This window comes from Anabas testudineus, chromosome 10, assembly GCF_900324465.2.
Source record: "Anabas testudineus chromosome 10, fAnaTes1.2, whole genome shotgun sequence".
In the NCBI taxonomy this organism is placed as follows: domain Eukaryota; kingdom Metazoa; phylum Chordata; class Actinopteri; order Anabantiformes; family Anabantidae; genus Anabas; species Anabas testudineus.
In genome coordinates, this window is record NC_046619.1 from 7,687,054 (window position 1) to 7,707,718 (window position 20,665).

Sequence of the window (20,665 nt, forward strand, 5' to 3'; positions counted from 1 at the left end):
CCCACTTCACTTCCTCTCGCTATGAACCAGTGACTGTGTGTTTAACAGTGACAGGGAATCATCTGTAAGTGCCCAAGCTGAGCAAATGATGATGCTCTCCCATATTTAAATTATGGGGGGGGGAAATGAAACAAGAATCTGCACCTTCTGTACTGTTCCTTTCTCGCCACCAACCTGCAGTGGCATCTGTAACCTGAGCTTATGGCAATTGGGAGAAACTGCGGTTACTTTGACCCACCCTGCAGCCATATACACCCTCCAATAACCTCTATTTCATTTTATTGAGGTCTGGCATCTAAAATCTACTGCTATTTGTGAAGACATCATTTGATTCCTAGTTCTGTAATATTCCAGTATACTTTGGGTCTATTTTGTCTGTATTTGTTGCTTTTGAAACCTTATGGTAAGTGGGTGGTGAAATGTGTCTGGTGTGAAAGAATTAAAGGCATCCCCAGAGCGGCAGCGACTATTAATATGAAGCTGAATAGTCTGCAAATAAAACAAAGTGCACAGATTTTTAACTAACAGTACAGACAAAGGCAGTGCTCATTTCAAATGTCAGTACAGTATCTAATCATCACTTATTTGTTGAGGAGATAATTATTATTCTGTCCTAAACAAAGAGAGAGAGAGATGTAATGGATCAATCCACAGTCTAATAGTCTTTGGTTACGGAGTCTCAAATGTCAGGCTTTGATTATTTTTCTTGCCATTTATGGTAATCTAAGTACTTGTAGGTTTTGGATTGTTGGTCTGAAAAGACTAGGGACATTTTTTCATTTCATTAACGTAATGTAACCAATTAACTGAGAAAATAATCAGCACATTAATCAGTAATCATAAGTTCTAGCACTAGAAGGTAAATAGTGACTGAAGTCTTGTATTAATCTGTGGACTAAATGTCCAGTGATGTTTAAAACTGCTGCGCTCAGAGTTAATACAATGGATTGCAGCAATACAGAATGACATTATGGTGTGTTTAGTCTGTATAATGGAAAGGCCTCAGGCCCCAGTGCTTTTATTATCTTACTGATATCACCACAGCAGTTAATGTCCATAACCGATCTGCGTAATCACTGAATGGGGACCAAGCCAGTAATGAGATTAATGATAGCCTATACCTGTAAATCAATGGTTTATGTAGATCAATGCTCTAAACTGCTTGTGACAGATAGTTTGAGCCGAGGTTGATGTGTGGTCAGTGGGGAGGAAACACACGTCACATGAAGGGTATCTGCTATGAAAAGCTTTTGTTCAGTGCTAGGCTATGTAGATGTACAGTAAAAAAATGTGTGTGTGTATGTGTGTGTGTGTGTGTGTGTGTGTGTGTGTGTGTGTGTGTGTGTGTGTGTGTGTGAGGGAGGGGGAGCGAGAGAGGGAGAGAATCCATATTTCAATGTGCTGTCTTCTAAAATTAGGCCACCTTTCCTGTCGCTGTCTCATTCTCTCAACAAGTGAACACAGAAAATATGAGGGAAACACAATTTCATCATTTTTTTTTTTTTGCTGCTGAAGCAGCTGTATAGTGGGGGGGTTATTGCCCAGAGTCCATATAGACAAGTCTATAAAGCCCTGATTCCTCAGGATGGTCACCTTAATATAACAGGTATGATGGGATGCCACCTGACTCTAAACCTACAAGCTGAATGCTTATGACAAATAACCTTTAATATGCGTACAGGCCACATAAGGCCAATATATTAGTCCACGAAGTGGCATTTGCTTATTATTTAGTAATCCATTTTAGTGATTAGTTATTTTTTTCTAGGATGTTCCCCTGACTCTACCTTTTTGGAGAATCATCGTTTTAAATACCTTCGGTTGCATAGTTGTGGTCGCGAAGGAAGCTGTTGTTGATTTTCCGGGTGTCACTCTCCTCCTCCATTGATAAATCGGCTGGTTCGGGATCCTAAAAGCGGCAGACCTGCTCCCATCCTGCCGGGTACCGTCAGCAGGCGGGCTGTGGGACCAGCGGGGGACCTGTCATGGCTCCAGATCTCTCGGTGTAATCAACACAAACGCGATCAAAAACCTGGTGATGATGATGATGGTGATGGTGATGGTGATGACGACGTACGGGCAGGTCCGGTCCACACCTCAGGACGCATCAAAGAGCGCACTGTCCGCGACGCAGTGACAGCCAACAGTGGATCGTATCCCTTAATGGCTCAAGCGCATTACGTCCGTAGCTTCAGATAACTTATTAAAATGTACCTCAGGGCGTCACTAGAGCAGGTGAAAAAAATAAGACACACAAGTGATCTGTCTTCTTTCTAGAAGGTGGCTGAACCCGCAGCAGCAGCAGCAGCAGTAGCAGCGCACTCCGTAAATCTCTTTTGGAGGATTTGAGTTTAGGCAGTCTAGATTTGCCCCCTCCCAGTGCCAGCGGGGCGGGCGGGATTATGCGTCAACAAGCTTGCTCCGATCACTTCAGCATCTACATGTCATCTTCGCCATTCTCTGTCTCCGGGTCCTTCAGGGTCTCCTCTCTCTCTGTCTCTCTCTCTCTGTTTCATTCATTCATCGGAGCGAACCGGCGCCTGAGATCCCGGCATCCTCAGCTGACTCACTGTGCTGTTCTCACCCCCTGTGCTGCTGCTGCTGCTGCTGTTGCTACTGCTGCTCAGCAGAGGAGTGCCCCTCCCATGCTCTCCTGCGCCCGGCTCTTTAAAAAAAAAAAAAAAAAAATGCACACACACACAAGCTGCAAAGGTGAAGCTGAGTGGAGATAGTTCAAAATCTGTTCACTTGCTGCCGGATGACCACCAACTAGGTTTATGCGTGCAAATCCAACAGCTGCTGTGGCTTGGAAGCAGGTTGCCTCTTAAGCCTGATAGATCCTGCATCACCACCCCTCCATCCTGCAGCAGAGGTCTCTGTGCATCACACAGCAGACTGTGTCAAAGACACAAACACTCATGAAGTTCAGGTTCAAATGAACCAGTAGGGAGACATACAGAGACAGCAGTACAGTAGGGGTGGGTTTAGCAAAGCAGAAAACTGGAAAGGAGAGAGCAACAGAGAGGGAAGACATTTTTAAAAAGCCTAGACGCTGATTAATTAGATTAGTAAGGCTGCCGTCTGCGCCTCTTTCTGGAAAGATCTCATTTCCATGCTGAGTTTAATAACACCACACACAACAAGCCTTCTTCTGGTCACCCTATAATCTTTGATGAGTGTGTGTGTGTGTGTCTTTGTGTGTGTGAGTTGCACCAGTGTGGCTTCATGTGCTTGCAGCGCATCCCTGCCCTTATCTACTCACTTTACCCTAAATCTCTCGGCTTCCACAAAGGGACTGGGTATCTCCCCTGCACGAGCCTCAGCACACATCAGCAGCAGCAATAAAGAGATTGTGGAGCCCCCTCTCCTAAATGCATTAGCTCTCTAATCCATGGGACCATTTGCACATTCAATCCTCTGCTCCTCTTCTAATGGGGATCTGGCTGTGAGGGAGGCAGGTTGCTCGTAGCAAAAAAACAAGGCCTTCCTACACATGCTATTTTACACCCCATCACCCTCCAACCTCCATCTCCATCGGAATACATTACAGGGCATTACCCATGCAGGGGGATAATGAAGGCTGTTGGAGTGTCGACGACGGCCTGTGATTCACATGCCTCCATGTTTACAGTCCTCTGCTCCCCTAATGAAATCTGCAGAGAAACTCCGCCATCCTTGACCCTCTCAGATCTGACTGAATGGTCAGCGGTACTTCCCATCTCTATCAATATTTAAACAGTGTCTACGAGGACAAAAGAAACACACGGCACAAAGACTTCGGCTAAGTTACAGCTGAGCAGCAAGACTGTATGAAATTGAAATGGAATCAGTGAAACAATGGAATTAGAAGAATGAAGCCACATGGAAGAAAGGTTCAGGTTTGTCAAAATTGTTTGGGAGGTGAGGCAGACAGATAAAGGGCGGGATTTAAAGACACAGAGATATTTGACTGTGTAATGAAGGAGTAAGAGGAGGATGCTGCTCCGAGCCAGAGCCTGGGATCAATGCTGTTTCTCTAATAACATCCACCATCTCTCCCTTGTCTGTGTACCATATTCCTCCCCCCCCCCCTCCACTTTCCTCCCATTACCCCCATCTCTCCTATCAAATCAAATCTGACCTCACATGCTCTCGGGCTGGTAGAAAAAATCTCTGATTAGAAACAGTTTAGCTTAGCGATCCCACGTCAATCCACACATTCTCAGAACATGTACTCTAAGGCCTCGAGTTTCTTCCACTTATTCTCTTCTGCTACTTCACTTCTCTCATTCATTACACCGCATCTCCCACTTCGCTGGGTTGAGACCAGTGACAGAGCGTCTACAGCCCAGCTGCTGTGTGTCAGACTTGTAGGAAATGCTCAGGGGGCCACCGGAATTGGAGAGCGTGTCCTCAATTCTCCTCCATCGCATGGACAAAGTGGGTTAAATTAGGCTCTAGCAGCACCAAACATAGGGACACAATCACATGGCAATGATATTTTAGTCATGCCCAATTGCTTTCCTTGATGTGTGGTAATTGCTTGACCTGGGGATGCCGGTGTCGGGCTACAGACGGCAAAGGCGCTGTCTGCATACCAAGCAACACACATGAACACAGGAGCAAATGCTTCCGGACAGAGTATAGATATTTGGCACACCAGCGCAGCACGGATATATTTCTTCGCGTTCTCTCAGGATCACAGTCGATCAAAATCAAAGTCCAAAATCTATTTAAGACGAGATATTGAGATAAATAATGGAACAACTAAAAGAGAATAAATATCACTGTGCGGTAATTCATATTGATTTGAAGGGATTCAATTGTGAGTTGTCTTTATTCAAACCAAAACGACATCTTTAATACCACAAAATAAATTTAATCAAACAGGAAAATCAACATATGAACTGTACCAAGGACCTTGGAACATATTGTGCTGCTAATTTCCACTGAATGTGTCTTAACCTAATGGAGACATAAAACCTTTCAACATAACTGTGTAAATGTTTGATTTCCACTTGTCCAGACCATAATGGACCACATACATGTTTGATGGATCTTTTAAAGTGTCTACAAGAAAGAGTAGGTATAGACAACAAGGAGAAAATCCTCTAATTCAGTATCTGTCATAGTGAGTTCTACAGCAATGCAGATGTTTACCATGATAAAGTAATTGTTCTGTATTGTCCGTAAGTGTAAATATAGGAATGTCTATGATTGATCAGGTGAATGATTGACCTGAAAAATAAAGATACAGAATTACACTGATGCAAAAATCTTGCAACAAGACTAGTTTACAGCCATACTAGTAGCCCTTTAAGGCATCATTTATGAACACAGTTGCTTTGACAAAATGCTAACGGAAGCATACTAGCGTGCTTTGGCCAGTATTAGGCTGACTATCTTCGTTTGGCTTGTTTGAGTGTTAACATTTGCTAATTAGCACTAAAAGTGCAACCAAGGCTGAAAGAAATGTGACTACTTTGTATTTGATTATATTATAACTGACGGTGGTAACTGTTGTTGTTTTACATGGCAAAAAATCTTCTCACAGTACATTGTATACCAAAACAAAAACAGCAAAACAAATGTGTGAAATATTTAATTCTGTTTATTTATATAGCGCCAAATTGCAACTTTACCTTATAACTGTAATGTAAAGAAAAAAAAAAACAACCCTAACTGTATATAGAAACATATAAACACCCCTTTAAATTCATCATTATCCACTCATCTTTAGTAGAATATAATCACTGTGTGTGACTGTGTGAAATATATACAGTGAAGCCTATTTTGTAATTAAGCAGATTTGATATGACGTCCCTCAGTGAGACGAGCTGCATGGGAGTGCACCAGCTGAGCTACAAAGTCCTAATGGTTTTAATTTTTACTGCCTGTTCACTGGTTTTAGATCGTCTCCTTGTTATCAAACAAATCATCATTCAATAGCATGAGATTCTCCCTCCAAACATTCATTGCTTTCCATTAGCTATGCAACCCACCCTGGCATTAAGAACTGCTAAACACATGGGGGTAATAGGATTGTCCTGGCAGTCCATCTGTCAGGGGACTGAGCAGCAGCAAACCCTGGGGATGCAGCACCCTGGCCTGAATACACCTGCTTAGTCTGCCCTTTCTTTGCGGTCTTCTCTGGAGATATTTATTCAACGTTAAAACACAACCTGTTTGTGAGTAAAACACACCCATTCAAGTGTGTAAATGTCATAAGGAGTACATAAAATGCTGGAAAAGACTCACTCTGCTGGGTGTTTATAGCATTGCCGGTTTAAAAAAAAACATAAAATGTGGCTGCTGCTCTGTTACTAGACTACAGATGGAGATATAGTGAGTAGCCGTATGTAAGCGCATGCAATAGGGTGGGGGAGCGACATAGAGGAGGCTGGAGGACCTGGGAGAGGGAAGCACAGAAAGATAAAAAGATGGATGTCTAGTTTTGGTAAAGGGCATTAAATCAAGCCTAGAGGCTGTGTCCCTAAATCAGCAGGCTTTACTCTTGGTGCCATTCCAATTACATCAGGATGGGACTAATGCTCCATTGCTCCGAGACCTCAGACCAGCAGGATTGGATTTTCTGTTTCCCCTCTGACTCTCCTTTCCCCTCCCCCAATCTCCCCTCCCCTCTCTACCTCCCTTGATAATGAATTAATTGAAAAGAATGCGTGTACAATGATTAGCGCAGAATGTTGCGTTTTGGATGAAAATTAATCAACTGAAATGATTTTGTTTGCAACAACGCGGCTATTTCTCGGGCTATGCCACACCTCGAGGGTGCACACACGCACAAATTACCCATATGGATGCCTACATACAAGACACCCCACCACAAAACACGCACACGCAATTGTTTCTGTTGCATTATAACATTACAAGCAGTAATCGATGTAAAAATTAGCCTGAAGGTGTAAAAACATGCACACATTGTAGGGTTTGGGTTGTGTTGTGAATATACACACTCGTCTCGCTGAGGGGAAATGATGCCACTTAACAGAAAATCATTTCATTGTACCTCTCTGGTTGCTAGGGAACTGCAATTGAACTGGCATTGCAATGCAACATAACAGCTGTCTACATAATTGCACAATTAAGATCTTAAAATGTCATTATTTTGGTCATATTCATCTCAATAAAGGTTCAAGCGCATCCCAACACGTTTTCTACCAGTTGGGTTAATGGGCCGAACACGAGGAGTTCATGTTGGGAGTGAAGCTGGATTTCATTAGCGAAATTATGAGTGATGCATTAAGGGTAAACACCCTGAAATATAAGAAAGCGCAGTACCATTTGCGTTCCTTGGAAAGCTTGGACGCACAGTATGTGTGTTGTTAAGTATGCTATATTTATCCTACAGCCCATTCCTTCTGTGGAGAGATAAAAGACCGGTTAGTAGAAAGTAGGTTAAGCAGGTTAGTGACTGACTACAAAGCCACCTTTCCCATACATGACCGGGGATCCATGCACAGCTTATGCTCAAGCCAGTGCACAGTTCTCCACAGAGAATAATAAAATCCACAAAACAATCATGGAGCTACAACATAGAGTCAATAAAAAAAATGCAACTTCTAAAATATCCCTAAATATTTCATATTTTAGTTGTTACATGGCAAGACTGTAGATTGGGTTATGTCTATGTTATGAGTAAATGTGATCATTAATTAACTAGTCAATCAACAGAATATTCACCCGTAATCACCTGTATTCATTTAGACAGATTATTTTCACATTCGCATTTATGTTTAGTATATATTTTTTTACGTTTTTTTTTCTAGTCTACACAAGTTTGGCGCAAAACACCTAAATGTGAGAAAATAATCTGCCATAGAAAAGCAATGAATGGCTATCTAAATTGTGTTTAATCTGCAAATAAGGTTCTTTAATCAATTTATCATTTGGTCTGCTAACTGTCAGAAAATGTGAGTTTAAACTTCTTAAAGCTGATGTCCTTTAATTGCTTATTTTTCCCTGCAATGGTTCAAAGCACAAAAAAAACTTTATTAACCAATTAAGGAAAAACCAAAATTGCCTAAAAATCTCTGGCATTAATAGTCAATTAGTATAATTGTTGCTGTGTTCTGTTGATCAACAGGAACACACAACATTTTATGTATTTCTAACCAGAATGAAACAGTTATATATCCACATTTCTTGTTGTAGCTGCAGTAACCATTAGATCCACCAGCCTGTGCATATTTAATATGAGCTAATGTTGCTAATAAGAGTAACAGCAGTGTGGAAAAAGCCTGACCCCACATCTGAACACGTTCCCTCCCTTTTTTGTCACCACGGCTTGCCAGAGAGGGTTCCCTGCAGCCATTCAGTCATGTTTCAACCAGCCCCATGTGACAACAGAACATGTTCTCAGTGCACCTCGGTTCAAGACCCCCCCTCCACACACACACACACACACACACACACACACACAGTTAAACACACACAAGAAACACGTGCAGCTTTATTACAATAGTCCACACACATTCTCTGTCAACAACAAAGACAAACACATGCAAGCGTGTCGCATTTAGAGGCTGTAATCTCCAGGAAAATCCCATTTGGCAGAGCAGCTGCCAGCATGGATCACAGATAGACTGTAGTTGTGGTGCCCATAGGGTGGCAAGCTGTCCATCCTCACTTTTCAATCAACTAAAACCACACGAACCCCCTTACACACACGCAGACATGAAGACAAGCTCAAGGTGGGATCAGCCTCTTCCACCGTGATGATAAATTCATGCCACTTGTTTTAATAGAAACATGTCGATGGGCTCACCCAGCCAGTTTCTCATTTGAACAGGGCTTAATTTTTACTGCTCAATGTATTGATCTCACATGAGGGAGCTCTGTCGCAAAGTAGCCTCAGGGATTCACCATTTCTGATGTAGCAGTGTGTGAGGAGAGGTTGGCAAAAGTGCTCCGTCCATCTGTCTGCTTATCCTGCTGGCTGTCTGTCAAAAACACTTTCTGCTGTTGATGTGAAATGATATGCAGGTAATGGAAATAGGAAACAATGAAGCATATAAAGTCTCATTCTGTCTACAGTGTATTATGAAGCATACTAATACGTAGATAGATTATTTTATACTTCTATTCTATCTATCTATCTATCTATCTATCTATCTATCTATCTATCTATCTATCTATCTATCTCTTAGACATTATACACACTTTTATATTATATTATATATTAAATAGAGCTTCAGCATCAGAGCAAAAGTGCTTTAGTGTGTGAAAAACTCCTAATCCTAGAGCACCACCATCTGGCAAAATAAAACGTTGCATGGTTGGGAAATCCACTCGGTTAATACCATTAACTTGCCGTACAGCAACATACAGCCTGTTTTATGAGCAAAGTGTCTGCCTGTAAAACTTACAGCCCTGATCACAGCTGTGTGTGTGTGAAATGAGTGAAACAGTTTATGGTCTGTCATGGACCACGTTAGGGACAGAGTTTCACTGTTCACATACATGTAAACGTACACACACACAACTAGAGTCTCCTTCAACATAATTGGATGGATTGGATTAGCAGTAGTTTTAAGGGTCACACATGCATTTGTTAGAGAATACTCCGGGGAATAAATTAGTCATATTAAGTGGATTTTGTGGCAAATCCAATCATCAGTATGCAAAAGTTGAAAAGCTAGACAAAAATTGTCCCAAAACAATTAAGAAAATCACAGACAGGGAAATAGCTAATTAAATTAAATTAGATTTAAAAAAGGAGGACTGGATGGGTGGAGCTCCGTAAACCTTCCGTCAGTGCATTAAATGTTTAGTCCAGCGCACCGAGGAAATCTTCAGCCATTATATTATATATGAAGGATACAAGGATGCAAGAGAGTTCGTTTATGTAGAAGCAATGCCATATTTGTGCTTGTAAGTGCTGGAGATGTGCTCTCCCTACATGTCACATGAGATCATCAATATGGGATCCATAATTTGTCCACCCCTGGCCTCCCTCGCCAAGCAGAACTAATTACAGCCAAAACACAGAGGTCACAACCTGTCAGCTGATGTTCTGCATCTCTGAGCTGAGCAATCTGTAAGAGATGGAGCCAGGGGGAGCTGCCCTGTGACTTGAGTCTTCGCCACAGATGCACGAGGTTACACACGTGGGCACACAAGCAAGCACATACGTTTCCAAGGGGGGTGATGCTAAGGAGACGTCCATCTCCTCAGAAAGACAGACTGACAGAGGCAGCGAAGCAGCCAAAGGAATGAAGAGCGAGATGGTGGAGTCGGCCTGGGAGAAGTGCTCTACAGACATGCTTCAGTAATCGTACAGTGAGCAAGCAGACAGAGGGGATGTTTCTTCATGAAACAGCTATTTCTACCGGGCCAAGCCTCTCCCTGATGCAAATCCAGCTCTGAGAACCAGAGGATGCTGCTTCACACTAAGTGCTTTTTCATGGGACAATTTAATTAAAAACTGTTTTTCTATTGCTTTTACCTTCATTTATACAAATATGAATGTAAGGAATCATTGATCAGACGACCAACCCTAATAGTGAAGGTTTAAGTTTGGGGTAAACAGTAAACAGGTTCGGTGCCAGGACAGCTTGGCCTAGCTGCACACCGTCAATACTAATGACATCAGGACACAAAGTATCGCTATGGAAACCTGGAGGCCCTGGCCCCATCCTACACCCCTCTGTACTACCGGAAGGCTAGAGAAAAGGGCTGACAGCGGCGGAGAAACAGTTAGTGAAGGTAAGAAAAGCCAAAGGAAGGAGGCCATGAATGAGAGTCAGAGAGATGAAGAGGGCGAAGAGAGGGCTGAGCCAAAATATCAGAGATGCAAAGAGAAACACTGCGAGTGGGTGGGTTGTGGGGTTCAGGAACATTGGTTGGTTGAAGCTGGTTAGGAGCCAGAGTGAAGAGCTTGGTATGTAAACAGGCAGAGCAGTGTGCCGTAGCCAAGCCTGAGATTCAACTCTACCGGAAAAGATCCCCCCTCCCCCCCCAAAATCTGCACTCTCATCTTCTCCCCTCCCCTTGCATCCATCACCCCATCCATCACCCTCTCTATTCTACCGCATGACCGCCTCTTTTAGACTCAGCAACACTTTCAAACAGGCCAGATGGGCTCAATGAAAAACACCCCACTGTCCCCAGCCGTCTAAATCACAGTCAGCCACTGCTCTGCTGCTACTCTAATGCTACTTTATTTCGGTACAGTTTTGCCAAAGTGGCACTACAAAACCAACCTAGCACTATGTGACTTTGGGCAAGTCTGATATGAGGCAATGCACAGGCAATGGCTCTCAAGATAGATCGCTCTGGTCATGTCGTGTCTCGGCCCTCAAAAATATTTACTGTAAGTCATTACCAAGCGCTAAATTGGCTGCTGGTGGGAAACCTAATTTAGAGTCAGTATTGTACTTTGGCACACACCAGGCCTCAGAACACATTTTATGCTCATTTTATGCTACGTGGGTCACAGAGCCATTTGGTCAGATCAATGTGAGCTAATCACTGAGGGCCGAGGCTGGGTATAAACAGAACAAAGCTCATATATATAACAGAGAGGGAACTTTCTCTGCCTACCAACACATTTTCAAGTTTTAGTCAGACTATTACGTCTAGATAGGTAATTTATCTAAAGACTAATGTTGACAGGTTGAATGGTAAATAAAATATTTATTAATACTGATTAATAAACACAATCATCTGCCATCTTTTTTATTTTTCGCCCATTTCTTGTCCTCTGCTTTTGAATATGTTGAGCTAATGAGATAACAAGTGCTGATCCCACAGGGGCTTATTCAGTCCCATCTGGATAATCCCACTGAAGGAAAGAGAGAAGTGAATCCAGAGAATAGTAACAGTGTCAGTGGTGGGGTTTGAAACCTGGTTAAGTTCCAGACAAAGCTGGATTACTAAAATAATATTACATATAATCTTAAGTCTCAAGTGCAATTCTTGGAATACCATCCCAACACTTGCTACTGTACTGGAGGCAAACCTGGACACAAACCATTTGATCATATTTGATCAACTTAATAACTGCTGAGTTTTATTTTTGCCTCTTATGCTACTTTTTATTTGCATCTCTGCATGTCTGCATTTGTCAAAACGGTGATCAACAGTCAGCATTGTTCAGCAGATTAGTTGCTTTGTTTTGCAGTTTCCCTTTTATCTGTGTGACATCAGCACTGTCTTTAGTTTCTCTTGCTGTTTTTATGGAGCCTTGTTGTCCATCACTTCATTGGTTCAAGAACATTTGCCAAAGAATTGAAGTGGACTGTTAGCCAGCTGGCTTACATTGGCACACTGACAAGAATGCTGATTACAGAAAAGTATTTTGTCCTAAAAGATAAATAAAAGAAATGAAAAACCAAAATGTACACATTTGCAAAACTAAGCTTGCTAGTCTGCAGGCTAGGTCGAAGATCATCAAGTTAATGCAATTCATCATATGGTGAGCGTGACTCTGCATAGATATAGACACATTAGCAATAACACTTTAGTCCCAATGTAACATGAGGACATAGAGGCTTTAATAAAGGAAACACGTTCTGTATTATGTGCATTATATAATGACACACCTGTATGACTATTGATCAGGAACTGCACTAATCTCTGTAGGCACTACTTCCTGTATCTTATCCCCAGTCTAAATAGGCCTAGTTGATGACTAATAATGTTCATGCACGAGAACTCCACCAGCTTCTTTTTGTGCACAACAAGAACAGCTAAAAATAAGATGTGCTGTATATAGATCCCATTTATCAAAAATTGTAAATATTAGACGCCTAAAACTAGAGATACATAATTTGAGCAGATAGAAACAGAATGATAACTGGTTTGCTGATTTATGACTCATCGTGTGACATCATGTGACATCCTGTCAGTGCAGAGGGTTGTGTGTTTTGTGTACTTGTGTGTATGTGTGTGTAGGGGTGGGGGGGCCAGAGTGAGTGAAAAAAGAGACAGAAAGTAGAGACAGACTGGTACTTCATGTACTGCTGCTGTCTGCTGCCTCATACAGTAGAGTAGCATTAGGCTGCATTATTAATCCAGTGTCATGTCTTATGTGTACAACACTATTCAGACAGAACAGTAAAAGCCTTCACTACAGTATGATGAGGAGTGGTGTAGTCTCCCTCTCGCACTCTGTTACACACACACACACACACACACACACAATACTATACACTGTCCGTGGTGCTGACAGACACATACACAGCTCTCTATCTATAGCCCTCTCTGCTCCAGACTATGTTTTGGTTTTGATCCCTGCTACATATTGATCCTATCCCTCTGGTTATTCTGTACAAACAGGACGGTGATGACTCTGCAACGATAGCCAGCTATTTTCAGAGGGATATTGAAAAACAATGCTTGGATACTACAAACAGGCGTCGAAAGCGAGATCTAAATGGATTAGAGACACTGCTCCTTTCGGTTGGGTTTCTTTAGGCAGTTCAGAAAAGCCCCCAGGGGCCTCTGACCTTGAGGTCAAATGCGATAGTTCTGGCTCACTTCTAGTCTTACCTTTTTGACTTACTGGACTGTTTCGGGTTGGGTTTGTATTTCTGAACTATGTGTATGGGAGTGTCCAAGCCTTACCCTTTGACTATATTATATAGTCGTGACAGCACTCGAGTCAGGATGGTGTTGGTTCTTGCTCATCTGTCACTGCACTCCTGGGAAACCTGCTATGACAGTCACCCTCTTCTCCCCAGGGAACTTAATGTCAGCCACATCAGGGGCACTTTAAGAAATCAGAAGGGGAAACACCAGCTGGGTCCCCATGTTTCTATCTATAATCCTTTTTTCTCTACGACTTTTATTTTTCCTGACGAAGTCAAGTGAACATTTATGCTCCCAGAACCTCCTGCATCACATATTTGTTAATATTTAAACCAAAACATGCCACAGGTTGATACATTCAATGCAGTCTTCTCATCAACGTTTCTGTCCATGACAATGTGGATATGCAGCACATCGTAGTGTGGTGTTTCTAATATAGGTTATTGTAACATGCAGAAACGAATTTTGTGCCACTTGGGGGTAGCACATACATAACCACTGTGAAGACACACTGTAATAAACGTGTTAGCAAACTAACACTAGGTTCTGTTGCTGTGCTTACATTTCCTCATCCTCACACTTGTAAGTATGTGTTTTTTAAAACCAAATAATAATTTCAGTTTTTTCCCCCCATTCAACAATGTTTCAACATAACCTGTCACTAAAGAAATACCCACTAAAGCACCCTTGGTTAGAGTCTTCCACATGTTCTTATACTGTACTTCTCCCAGCACACAGTGTAATGCACGAACTTTCAGTTTGAGTGTGAGTTTTACAGCCAAAAACCTGTCAGGGAATTTGTTTTTCTTTCAGTAGCATCATTTTAAAGATGAACAGCTCCTATAACAGGTTTTATTATCTCCTGTGTCATTATCTGCTCTTCTCCAGTGCTGCACAACCTCATTAAAGTTTCATCCAAGATAGTCTATTCTTCTAGTCTAACGTCTCAAAACTTAAAAAGGCTGGGATGCAAATACGAAAAGGCATTTATCCGTGTGTGACACTGGGGCATACTAAATGCTGGTTATAGCTTAGACTGAGTTAGTCTAATTTTAATCGTATCATTTTTAGATTATAATTAAAAGCACGAGAAGAATAGGGTTCATTATAGAAATTATTTTTAATTACACCAGAGAGTATTCACATGGTGCATCTAAATGTTGCCTCTAAACTAACAAGTTGCTTCACCACATCTAATGATCTCTCTAAAATAATATCGTGTTACTGTTTGTTGCATTACAACATTTTACCTTCATACTGATTTAGCTTGAGCTTTGACAAGCAAGATGCAGGAACTTTGCAATACATTAGTTAAAATGAAGTTATTGCAGCTCTTCAGATCGCATCACATTTTTAAGGTCTTGACTCAACCCATCAAGACCTTTTATAAAAACCGCAGAAACAGATGGACGGAGAGGGAAAGAGGAAGCCCATCCTGATGTTCTATATATATACCCCTATCCCACTAGTAGCTGTGTCTCAGTGCTGCAGCCTGCCAGTTGGAGTAAAGGCGCAGCAGCCCAGCTCGATAAGGAGCCTCTTTGTCTGGCTCTAAAGCTGCCAACAGGGGTATAGTCGATGCTGTGTAACACAGAGGATTCAAAACATTCAGCCTCACCATTAAGTTACAGGCCAGGGGCAAAACATTTACACTGGCTCCACATATTGGGAAAGAGCGATAAAGAAAGGAGAGAATTGCGGCACTGTGTTTGCTGTAATGATACGCCACCTCCTGTGAGGCTGTAAGTGTGACGAGAAGCTCGGTGATACTGTAATTGCTCTCCTCGTTCCTTGTTTTCCTGTAGACTTACTGTAGGGACCTAGCAGGAAGTATTTGTGGTAAAGTGATACCGTGGATGAGTGCTGCGTGAGAAAGACACCGATCCGTTACTGTGTTTTTGTCTCACTGCTGAAGACGATATCATGTTCATTTAAGTTCCCATAGGCTCGTGAGATTCACTTGGATTCAAAGGACACATGTTAGCTCAGCTACTTGATCATTTCCCAAAGCATGCCAGCAGTCCTACAGTGTAAAAATGATTGTATAGTCCACAGGTACATACTCCGTCATTATAAACATTGTGTTACCTTTCCTTGTTTGTCAAACGTGTGTGTGGTAATATCTATTTGCAGCAATACAAAAAGGCATTTTGTTTGCTTTTCTCTCCCTTTGGTTCCAGTTTGAAACTCCCACTGCACTCCATGTCACCCTGGTAGCCTCAGGGGGGTTTCACGATGTATCACAGACCTCGTATTGCAAAAGTCTGATGCAATATACTGTACAAGTAGTTGCCCACAAATGTGTAACAAACACCAAGACACTCTGAGCAGCAGACTTTATTGTTTTTAATTTACTTTATTAATCCTCATGGACCACCTGCTATATTTAAGACACTCAGGGTTCAGTGTCTTGTCTAATGACCCTTCAACATGTCACTCATAGGAACCAAAAACTGAACCACTGACCCTGCAGTTCATGGACGACTGCTTAATCAACTGGACCAATGTATTATTTGACAGCTGTAATAAAAATTAAAAACAGTTTAATGACAACTTGAGTAGTAGACCACCTAATGTCTGGGAAAAAATAACCCTATTGGTCTGGTCATATAAGTGATTTATTCTTTAGTAATGTCAACATTCACACTTCTTATGCTTTGTGAATCTGTCTGTTAGTAAAACACAGAAAAACACCAGTGGCCCTTGTTACCTGCATTAAATAAAGTTTTAACTACTTGCTGGAATCACAAAAAGCCTTAAACACAACACTAACGTCATACTTTAACTTTTTAGACAGCTGTTTACTATTTATTTACTATGCTGGGAAAGTCTCTGTTTTTACAACACCAACAGACACAGGGTATGCTGTAGAAGGGCATCTGAAGCAAGTGTGCATGAAAGAGTCTTGCTCTAGGGCACATCAGCAGAGTAGATGAGGAGCCTGTGCATGTGCATCCCTCTTTGAAGGTGAACTCTTCACTGATTTTAGAGATCAAGCTCAGCTGCTCATCGTAGCGAGTACTCTTCAGCCTGTTAAACGCTTACATTTTCTAAGATCTGACAAAACCTTATGTTGTTGTAGTGATGTCATCATGGTTTTGTGGGCTTTAGGGAAGTACAGCCTATAAAAACCCAAGATATCCAAAATGATCTTTTCACCGGTTTTTGTTTTGGTCCCACAACTTTCTGCCTTTTGCACAGAAAAGCTGACCAAACTGAAACCGAATAGTCGTGTGTACGGTTGTGTGGACGCCTCATTTGAGTGTTGTGTGTACACCGAGTGCTTGTCCCCAGAGGCATGCAATAACTGCACGACTACGAGGAGTGCGTTCTGAGCTGTGAAGTGGGTGTCTGTCAGGATAACAACAACTCTGCAGGATGTAAGATAACACATACACACAAGCATACGCTGTGTTCCTCACCCACAGAACTCCAACTCAGTGTCACTGTTTGCCAGAGAACCGGCAGAGGTCCCCCTCAGGCACTGCCATGTGACGCTCACTGCTCCTCTCATCAATACAATGCACAGATAAACCGTAGATATACCATATAGAAACACACTACCACAAAACAAATGATGAACGTCAACTGCAGACATTAAGCACAATAACTATTCACTACTCCATTTCACTTCTGTGTCTCTCACACTCAAACAATTAATATATCCTGGAATTTCCCTCAGACAACGCGTCCAGAAGAAGAAGAAAGACGAGGCAAGCCGAGGCAGAGCTGGCGCTTTTGATTGATGGCAGCCTGAGATGTGGTGAGGTGTCAGTTGGAGACGAACATTTTTCCCTGACTCAAACACAAGACAGCAAAAAAGCGAGACACACAAACAAACAAATGCACACCCATCAGACACCTTTAAGACTTAATCCATCACCTCACAACTGACAGACTCATGTGAAATTGGAGAAAAGAGAAAACCACGGGACAAAATGGAGAAAATATAAGCATAAACATATGTAAGAGGCACATAGAGGTTTGTGCAAACTTATACAGGGGCCCAATGTACACATTTAAAAGACAACAAACAGTCAAAAGCTGACTCTGTATCCATCTGAGGCCGCACCCAGGTGAATCAGAGCGATGCCGGCACACTGCTCTCCACAATGACACAGATAAACAATGAGAACACACACACTATGGTCCAGTACCAGACTTATATAATATATTTTCCACTAAGATGGGCACTGCACACTCATCTTCCCTGGGGTGAACATTGCTCAGCTGGAGCGGACATGAATCCTAAGAGATGCTGATGGGGGGCTGGGAGGAGGCTTGAGAAGACTGAGGAGGACTGCAAGGATACACAAACCTGCTCCTCGAGACCAGCAGGTCTAACGGAAGGGCAAATCACTGTAACAAGGTCATGGCAGGAAGTGCAAACACAAGCGTAAACAAACACTGAGCAGCTAGTTTCTCTTAAGCACGGACAGCGCATTGCCTAAGTTGTGAACAAACACACACACATAGTGCACACATATAGTGGACTCTGCATAGGAGTGGTGGTCTGTCATTTTTACACATCATGTTTCCAAGGTCATCTCCTGTGTGTCATCATGCCCCGCTGGCCTCCAGCACACGAGATTCTACATATCTCACTTGTGCTTTCCGTGTACAGTTGTTTCATGTCTCTCCACTCAGAGGGCAGGTCAGGATCATGTTACTGAGCATTGCAGCTCCATGTTTACTGATCTATCACTTCCTCTATAATTGTACCACTCCCTGGTCTCGGGCAGAGGGCTGGCCAGTGAAAGGGAGAGTTAAGAGAGAGGAGGTGGACGTGAAGGAGGACAGAAAGATGGTTTGTTGACCCCATTTCTCAACATCTAGGAGCTCACATCTCAGTCTGATCTATGTCGCATCAAACGTCACGGCAGAACAACGCATAAGCAAAGATATAATGCTCTAACCAACTGTCTTTAACGATGCTTTAATTTTACATCCCCAACATTAAAACTCCAACGTGCAACTTCAGCTTCAGCATGCACTGTGCCCTCCTTCCCCCTACTCTGCTCGATCCTCTACACTCTGCTTACGATACATGACAATGCTCCAAAACTTAATAATCCTGAGTTCTCTGCCTGAGTAGAAGGGAGAGCCTCACTCCAAAACTTTTAGAAGCAAACACCTCTGGACTGGTGCCAAGCTGTTCTGTGAGTCTTTTTTTTTATTATTTGTAATCTATTTGCTTAAGTTGGTTTGGGGGTAATATTTTGTCAATAACTAGATTTTTACTCTTGAAACTTGTATTTTACATTTATGCAGCGTGTAACGTTTTTTTTTTTTAGAAGATTAGCAGAAGGATGAAGATGGGGAATAATCCCCATATATATAAATCTATATATATATACTATATAGAGAATATAGGTCAGCTCCACAGGGTGTAAAGGGGCTGTGACCACCACAGACTGAACTGCTCACTCCACCAAATCTTCCATCCTGTGCCAGAGGGCTGAGGGCAGAGCACACACACAGGAAGGAGGGCAACCATACAAACCTAAATAATGCAGGGGCTCAGTCTCTACACCATGACCTAGTAAATGGCTGGTTATACAAACACTCAGACCCATCTGGGCTGCCCCCGTCTGACAGGACAATCAGCACGATGAATTGAGCTCTTATGGTCTATTGCTATCGTGGCCAGAGTCAGTTCACCGTTTTAACTTTGTGCAGCTACGGGGTAATAACTGTGAAAAGACTGGGCGTGTTACTAAGGAAATGATTTGGCATTTTGAGGAAATTCCACACTCTGCATTGAGGGAATTGAAAGGCCTGTTGCATGCATGTTGTCCAAAAGCAAAACAAAACAAAACAAAAAACAAAACACAGCCTACTCTATGTGTGAATGGATGCCAGAACTTGTCATGCAACTCCATAAAGAGTGCTCCTCTTGGCATGCTAGGCCTATTTGTTGACAGCGTGTTGTTGAGAGAGGCAAAGTAAGACAGACTGGGGTGGATGGCTACTCTTTACATCTGACAGGCACAATATCCCATCCATTGCATTCAGCATTGAAGTCATTTGCATCAGTAATCTTTACATCTGCCCCATACGTGGATTTCAGAATAGCTACAACAACTTCACACACTGTGGCAAATCTGCAGAGGGCTATGTAGCAGCACAACTGGCCAATCTAACTTCTGCACACATGCAGACCACAGGATGCTGCATGTCAGGGACAGATAAGGAGCATAAACATTCATGTCACACGCTCAAAGTAAGCAACTCGCAGCCCCTTGACAACCCCTCGGTGTCCCACCCTACCTTCGGTGTGGCAAGTGGAGGACAGGATGGTGCTCGGAGGGCGGAATAGGTACGGGAGATAACGGGAAAAACATTTCATCTTCTTCTCCAGTGCTTTCCGGCGGGTGAAGAGCGCTGCGATGCGGGCTCCACATCCGCACTGCCGCCGCGACAGCCAGCCAGAGAGGAACAAGGTGGGGGTGGGTGGGGGGGGGGGGGGCGATGTGTGCGAGATGGGAAGAGGCTCTCTGTCCGCGGCGCAGGGGTTTATGACAGCATCACTTCTCGCAGGCAGACAGCGCAGACAGGCAGGCGGCAGGCTCCGGTGAAACTGCGCGCTGCCCGCTGGAGCAAACGGCGCACGGTGTCAGCGCGCCTCCTCTTCCGTGTCGGTGGTTCAGGCTGTGGAGCGGACTGAGAGCAGGACAGGGGGTCGCTCCTGCCTCGGATGGGAGCTCAGTGGATCTGTGGTGCGCCGCTGCAAACACCCCTTATGTGTTTGTCTGCAAACTAGATGATCATGTACTAGATGTTACCCAAACACAGACTAACAGCTCTCAATGTGTGCACATTATTTTGACTTATTCATTAAAAATAGAAGCTCTGATTGAATTATGAATCAGAGCTTAACTTTGTCCTGATATATGTGTGCGCACTACTTTGCTCTGCAGCCTAAGATGAAGGTAACGGGGCAGGTCACAACAACACAGGGTGTAAAGAGCAGAGGCCAAAGTTGATGAATCATAGACAAAACTTGTTTCCAGCTTGTTGGTTAACTTGATATGGCTCCATCTGGTGTCAACATTTTATATTAACAGCCAACTAGAGATGCCAAAAAAACAAAAAACAAAAACATTAAATAAAATAAATAACATTTAGTTAGTAT

The 20,665-nt window shown here is 42.8% G+C and overlaps 1 protein-coding gene across 2 annotated transcripts in view; it reads right to left on the bottom strand.

Annotated features, from left to right (window-relative positions):
* Positions 1-20,138, bottom strand: part of ppp2r2ba (protein phosphatase 2, regulatory subunit B, beta a) — a 35,569-nt gene extending 15,431 nt beyond the window's left edge. Inside the window, exon 1 of one of the 2 annotated variants that reach the window (XM_026357790.1) lies at positions 19,801-20,138. In XM_026357790.1, coding sequence (XP_026213575.1) covers positions 19,801-19,879 — 79 coding nt within the window. In that variant the 5' untranslated portion in view covers positions 19,880-20,138. Of the gene's footprint in view, positions 1-1,815; positions 2,633-19,800 lie in introns of those variants that run through there. The other variant, XM_026357789.1, reaches the window with a different exon arrangement.
* Between the last annotated feature and the right edge of the window lie 527 nt (positions 20,139-20,665).